This window comes from Urtica dioica, chromosome 5 (assembly GCF_054948205.1).
Source record: "Urtica dioica subsp. dioica isolate 48M chromosome 5, U.dioica_male_clone48M_v1_H2, whole genome shotgun sequence".
Lineage (NCBI taxonomy): Eukaryota > Viridiplantae > Streptophyta > Magnoliopsida > Rosales > Urticaceae > Urtica > Urtica dioica.
Window position 1 is genome coordinate 40,581,333 of NC_142760.1, and position 7,309 is coordinate 40,588,641.

The window sequence follows — 7,309 nt, forward strand, 5'->3', positions numbered from 1 at the left end:
AATTTAACGTTATTTCAGATGAATTCCGACCTTTTCGGATGAAAATCATGTAAAAATTCCGATGAAATTTAAGCCACAAATTCCGACAATATCCGACAAATTCCGACACATTCCGACAAGACCAAAATTCCGATGGTTTCTGACCGTTTCCGACCGATTCCGACCGGTTCCGACCAATTCCGACCGGTTCCGACCAATTCCGACCGGTTCCGACCAATTCCGATGAGTTTGGAAAAAATCAAAGTTTAATGCATTTTTTTGATATTTCTTGCAGTTTTATTGATGGTTAACGGCACGTGGGAGAGAAATGGACACTTATACGTGTTCAAAAACGCGAGAACATTTCCGCTTGAAGTTTCGAAAGAGACAACCTACATGGAGTTAGTCGACAAGGTGTACAAGAGAGTCGATATAGACAGATCAAAGTATGACTTAAAGTTTGAAGTTCCATATGAGGCTGGTAATATGCCAATTGAGCCTGCTTTGTTGAAGGACGATATGGACGTTAAGTATTATACGAAGAATAAAAGTCGTAGAAGTTATGCACTTTGTGTAACTTTGGTATCGAAAGAAGTCAAGGCGTTAACTCCAAAAAAAAAAGATAAAGGGAAAAATGTCATGAACGAAGAATTGTCTCGTGTTGAACTCAACAAGAGACAACATAATCTTATTACAAATGATCGAGATGATAATCACGTGTGCAACAGTCGAATAGATGATCGAGACGATGAAGTATACAAGCGTGATAGATATGACTACCACAACAACGATCTGGATGATGACGACAAGTTTGACCTAGATGATGGAAACAACTGTGACAAAGGAACAGAATTTGAAGAGTTCGTGAACACTGAAGAATATGAAGATTTTGTAAAACATTTTACAGTACCATCGGGACAGGGTGAATCATCGAGACACGGTGAACAATCACGTAACCCTCATAAAGTTGTACCACCAACAGATTGCGTGCCTTATTCATGGAAAGCCCCTGAGTTCACAACCGATGATTTTGTGAAGGAAGAACATAATGACGATCCAAGTCGGTTGCCAAATTCTTCGACAGGTATTAAGAATGAGATGTACTTATATTCTTAAATGAATAATGTAATGTTATATGTATTATAACCATTGAATGCAATAGGTAGCACAGAAGAAATGTATCTTGGGAAGGAGTTTGAGTCCAAGAAGCAGATGAAGCAAGAGATTCATGTTTTTGCTCTAAAAAATAATTTCGAGTTTAGAGTGAAATCCTCTTCGAGAAGTAGATGGTATGTCATATGCAAAAATGAGATGTGCACTTGGAAGCTGAGGGGTGTTGTGCAGTGGTCTGAAATGTGGCAGATTACGTCGTACGAGAGTAGACATTCTTGTGCGCGTGTGGTTCGAACAGAAGGACATAGAGGAGCTGCACCATGGGTTATTGGTCACGTTTTTAAAGATAAGTACAATATTAGCTCTATGGCTGAGTATTCGGCACATAACGTAAGAGAGGAAGTCAAGACAAGATGGGGTGTTGACATATCGTACTTGAAAGCTTGGAGAACCAGGGAGAAAGCAATTTCATACGTAAGGGGTACGCCAAAAGAATCTTATCAGAAGTTAGCATCTTGGCTATACATGTTGGAGCAGAAGAACCCTGGGACTCTGACTGCGTTTGTGAAAGATGGCGATAGATTCAAGTACGCGTTCTTTTCTATTGGGGCGTGTCGTAGAGGATTCAAGTCTTGTCGACCGGTGATATCATTAGACGGTTCATTTTTGAAGACAAAATACGGTGGACAGTTGTTATGCGCAATTGCGATGGATGCTAATTCACAATTATATCCACTTGCATTCGGGGTAGTAGATAGCGAGTGTCATGCTTCGTGGATTTGGTTTTTGAGAAAGTTGAGAGAAGCTATCGGTGAAGACGTTGAAGAGTTGGTGTTCATATCCGATCGACATGTTAGCATCATACATGGCGTCGAAGTGGTGTTTCCCGGTATCCCTCATGGAGCATGCTTCCATCATCTCAAACTAAATGTTCAACACAAATTCAAGACCGATCATTGTGGAATTGAACTGTATGAAGCCGCTTATGCCTTCAATAAGAGGGCTTTCGAAGCTCATTTTCAGCAATTGCGGAGAAAAGATGTTGAGATGGCTAAGTATCTCGAGGAAGTCGGTTTTGATCGGTGGGCACGAGCATTTTTTCCTGGAAAACGGTAAAGCTAAAACTTTTCCCTTTGTCATTACAAATGTTTTAACTAGAACGTCGCTAATATGTAACTGTGTATATAGGTACGATATAATGACAAGTAATAATGCAGAAAGCTTCAACAATAAGACGAGGAATGCTAGAACGTTTCCAATTACCACGTTGCTTGAGTTTATTAGATTCACACTTCAAACGTGGTTTTTTGATCGAGAGGAAATGGCTAGAAAATGTGATACAAGACTATCTCCGAAGTTTCAAGACAATCTCGCCCATCTAAACAATAAGGCACAATTCGTTAATACCTATGGACTCGGTATGTATGAATGTCATGTAAAAGACGAGAGAGGTGACTTTGATGTTGATTTATTGAGAAAGACATGCACGTGCGGCCTACCACAACTACTTGGAATCCCATGCGAGCATGCCATTGCATCTGCACAACACAGGAGTGTCGACATCTATTCTTTATGCAGTCCTTTCTATTCGAAGGAAACATGGATTGAGATGTACAAGGAATCCATATATCCTGTTGGGAACGAAGACCAATGGAACGTTCCGGATGACATAAAGAACATGAAGGTATCAGAACCAATTGAAAAAAAACAAGCCGGTCGACCGAAGAAAAGTAAACAAGGAAGGCGCAGGGTCAATCGTTATCCTTCGCAAGGCGAAAAAGTTGTTATTCACCGCAAATGTGGTAAATGTGGTGGTATTGGCCATAACAGGAAGACGTGCACTTGGAGAGAGTGACAACATTTATCTTTTATTTTGTTTGTTTTGAATTAAAGACGCATTTCTATGTTGACAACTTTTGTACGTGTTTTGTTGAATATTTGTAGTTTAAGGTGAACTTCATCTTTATGTAATTTCATATAATTTATATTTACTATTTATCATATATTTTCATAGCGAACATTAACATAACATTTTAAAATATTTAATGACACAAAAATATCCAAATATTTAATGAATACATATCATCGCGCTTCTAATTGGAAAAATAAATCGGTCGACCATTTCTTCCTGAACGTCCTCATGTTCTCGCTTAGAAGTGTATCGAACCCCACGCCAACAAGGATGTGCTCCACATACTTGATTGCGAACATCCCGCAATCACCACTGAAAGACAAAACCACAAAATTTATACACAAAATACTCTTAATCTTGTTCTTATTCAAATTACATACCTTGTCACACATTGTGGCACTTTTTCATCGACTAGCCATAGAAACTCAGGAAGTCGAATTTCGCCGCCATCTAGTTCTCGCTCCACCTTTGGATGCTCGGTGAACATCCCCGACATTGCCATAACCGTCGGCAACGCTCGTATCCAATTCTACGTTAACATAATAATGTTATAATAATGTAAGATAATAAACATAAAGTTCATAAGAGTATTTACTAGAGATCTCATTTACTAACCTCCATCATCGTGTTAAAATCAACTGAATTGTGTTGCATCTTCACAATATCTTTCTGGCAATCCAAGACGGTTATGGTCCACTTTTGAAGATCGACCCGGAACGTGAACCAATGCATGTTCTTGAAGTTGACGACATACAAGATCTCTCGCGCTCTAGTCCACGGAATGACTTGGGAATCTCTGCAGCCAGTCATCGGGTCGAACACGACCTTGCGATCCCATTCTACGAGCTCCACCTCTGTGCCTTGTTCTGCGGCTATCTTCTTGTTCTCCTCTTGCTTCGTATAACGACCGTATACGTTTTGGACCCACCGGCTATCCATGACACATATGTCTTGACGATACTCCGCATACTGTCGCTGACGTCTCCGAAGCATATCCAGAATAGCATCAATATGCTGTAATCGTATATGAAACAACAAACATATTAATTAACTTTTTTTTTATAAACGTACTCAATGTAATTGAACTTACCGTATCTGTTAGCCATTTTCCATTTTCCAAAAGGAGCTTGAAGAACTCGGTCTCCACATCAGCGACCTTCACATAAACTCGGCCCAAGAACTTTCCCTCAAGTTTAGAAGTGCGGGACCACTTCACGCAGTCATTCCAATCAGAAGTTTTTGGTTCCTTCAATGGTCTGAACGGCGTTACCCGCACCTCTGAGGAGTATTTCGGCCGCGTCGGGTCTGTGAAATCGGAGGGAAAAGTATCTTTTCGGTGACGCTTCTTAGATGGTGTTCGTACCGAGTCGCTTTCCGACCTCAGCCTCTTCTGCGCTAGGGTTGACAATGGTAGCGTCTTTTCCGATACATCGAGCCGTCGTGAACGTTTCCTTTTCGGAGAGGGTGGCTTCTTCGACGATGGAGTCGAAGAAGGCGGTATTGTCGAAGAGGACGGCTGTGAAGGAGGAGGAGGAGGAGGAGGTGGTGGAGGAGGAGCAGGAGAACTAGGAGGACTAGGAGGACTAGGGGGATCAGGAGGACCAGGAGGAGGAGGACTACGCGATCGATGTCGACGGCGTGAACCAGCTTGCGTAGTTGGTAACGGCCCCGGAGGTAAACCTGTCACGTCCTCGAACATGATGTTTATCTTCTCAAGCATGTCAAGCTATAAATTGTGACACAAAATACTGAATAAGAAACTAAACATTTATAGAAACGACTGATTAGAAACTTATTTATTAAACGAAAAATAATACTAACCTGAGTTTGCCTCATTCTTTCTAGCCTGCGACCGTTCGTACTCAGTGCTCTCAAGACGGTTGCTTGAGAATGTATCATTTGATTCCACATATTCTCCGTCAAAGCCCACGGAGCAGGATGATCGGGTCGAGCGGGAGGTGCGGGATGATCGTGACGAGCGGGAGGTGCGGGATGATCGTGACGAGCGGGAGGTGCGGGATGATCGGGAAGTTCGAACTGAAATGAATAATAATAAACTACTTACTCCTTAATAAATGATAAACTAATCACTACTTAATAAATTATAAACTAATCACGTATTAATAAATAAACTAATCACTACTTAATAAATTATAAACTAATCACGTATTAATAAATAAACTACTAACTACTTAATAAATTATAAACTAATCACGTATTAATAAATAATCTACTAACTACTTAATAAATTATAAACTAATCACTTATTAATAAATAATCTAGCCTAACTACTTAATAAATTATAAACTAGAACTTACGTCGGCTTCGTCATCGTCTTCATCACTCCACAACTTCTCCTCTTCGTCTTGTCTGAGCACGCCGGCTTCTTTCGCCGTTGACTCTACTAAGTCAATCTCTTCCTCGATATTACGTGGCTCAACCACGTCTTCGCCTTCAGTCGGATAGAGTGATTGACTGAGTTGCGTCTCTAGTAGCTCGAAGAACTCGCGCTCTCCGGTCCGTGGTCTCAACATCTGAAAAACACCGAGCTACAAGACAACAAAATTTATTAAAATTTATAAGTTAGATAATTGTAGTTATAAAATATTATTAAAAATTATAAATTACCGTTTTTTTGAGCAAAACCTTCTCCACGTCCTTGCGCGTGATCACTCGAGTGCTTGACCAAGAATTCATCCTCGGTACTCGAACACCGGCGTTATTCCCGAACTGCTGACCAATCTCCGGGATCGCCTCGAACGCCCAATATTGCACCGCGTGCAAATTCCCTGATAGGGAATACTTCGCCTCCTTCTGTAGGACATTCTCTTTGAGAGATTTCTCCTTTACTCGTTTGTAGTACCGCAGCAAGTTTACTGAGAGGGAAGACATCGTCTCAGCCCACGAGATGTTCCCCCATGGCAGAGAATAGAAGAACGGCAAATCCTCAACCATGTATAGGTACTTGTCGTTGACTGCCTTGTTGTGTTCTAGTCCAAGGAGATATCCCAAGACAAACACACATAATCCAAGCTTGTACGCGTCGTTTGGATATTGACATGTCTTGAACGCGCTAATCAAGGCGTCGAACTTGGCGTTTGACACGCCGTTCAAGTAATCTTTAATGAGCCTATCGCTCCTCCGCTCATTCTGCTCCTCCTTCGATGGACCATCTTCCATGCTCATTCCGGTTATCAATGCGTATTCGAGTCTCCCGAATCTCACGCGTTTATTTCCTATTCCGAAATGAATCTCCCCCCTTTTTGTTGGATGGATCTTACGTAGAAGAAGAGAGTGTAGAAGTACCGTAGAAAAGTTTAGTGTGCTCCCTTCGAAGAATTGAGCGAAGGGACTCTCCGCGACCCTTTGAAGTAGACCGAGATCGGTGAATTTTTCTTTCACCGTCTTAATATGCCCCGAACCACCGTACGTGATTCGACCGGCAAAGTCGTGGTCGCATAAATACGTCAATTTATCCTACATATTTAATTATCACAAAATATTAATAGAATTAAACATAACTCCATGAATTCATAATTAAAAAAAAAACAACAAACTTCATAACTCCAAGAATTCATAATAAAAAAAAAACAACAAACTTCATAACTCCAAGAATTCATAATAAAAAAAAAAACTAATTATATAAAACAACTCATTTGTATGTTGTTCATCATTTAAAATACAAAAAACAATTGTTGTTCATAATAAAAAAAATAATTAATCATTAATTAGAAAAAAAACAACTATTTTTGATGTTCATAATTAAAAAAAACTAATCATTAATTACACAAACAACTAATTAGATTAATTATGTTGTTCATCATTTAAAAAAAATACAAAAAACTCTTTATTTATCTTAAATCATTAAAAAAAAAAAAAAAAACGTCGGAATTTCCGATACATCGGAAGAGGTCGGAAAGGGTCGGAAAACGTCGGAACTAGTCGGAATTTTCCGATGAATCCCATCGGAATTCATCGGAAACTGTCGGATCCGACAGTTTCCGATGAATTCCGATGGGATTCATCGGAAAATTCCCAGAAATTAAAAAAAAAAAAAAAAAATTTCAACTCCAAATCTCATTCAAATCAACCTAAAATAACTAACAACCACTCAAATCTTGTATCCTATCATTCCTACTCTAATCAAACCATGAAAAAACTATAAAAAACTAACCTTTTTTGTCATTTGGTGAAGGTTGGAGCTATGGTGGTTCGGTCGGAGGCGTGACGGAGCTTCGGTCGGAGGCGTGTCGGAACACGTCGGAATGGGTGTGGTTGGCGTCGGAATGGGCGTGGTTTCGTCGG

At 40.1% G+C, this 7,309-nt stretch overlaps 2 protein-coding genes across 2 annotated transcripts; one reads left to right on the forward strand and one right to left on the reverse strand.

Annotated features, from left to right (window-relative positions):
* The first annotated feature begins 278 nt into the window (after positions 1 to 278).
* Positions 279 to 2,947, forward strand: LOC149398507 (uncharacterized). The gene is made up of 3 exons (XM_089614609.1): positions 279 to 1,063; positions 1,142 to 2,204; positions 2,281 to 2,947. The coding sequence occupies exons 1-3, from the start codon at positions 283 to 285 to the stop codon at positions 2,945 to 2,947; spliced, it is 2,511 nt and encodes an 836-aa protein (XP_089470735.1). The 5' UTR covers positions 279 to 282.
* Positions 2,948 to 3,088: 141 nt separating this feature from the next.
* LOC149398508 (uncharacterized) lies at positions 3,089 to 7,309 on the reverse strand. The gene is made up of 8 exons (XM_089615889.1): positions 7,179 to 7,309; positions 5,633 to 6,481; positions 5,323 to 5,553; positions 4,826 to 5,041; positions 4,095 to 4,730; positions 3,620 to 4,018; positions 3,385 to 3,533; positions 3,089 to 3,316 (listed from the first exon to the last, which is right to left on the reverse strand). Exons 1-8 carry the CDS (start codon positions 7,188 to 7,190, stop codon positions 3,175 to 3,177), a joined length of 2,634 nt encoding a protein of 877 aa, XP_089472015.1. The 5' UTR covers positions 7,191 to 7,309; the 3' UTR covers positions 3,089 to 3,174.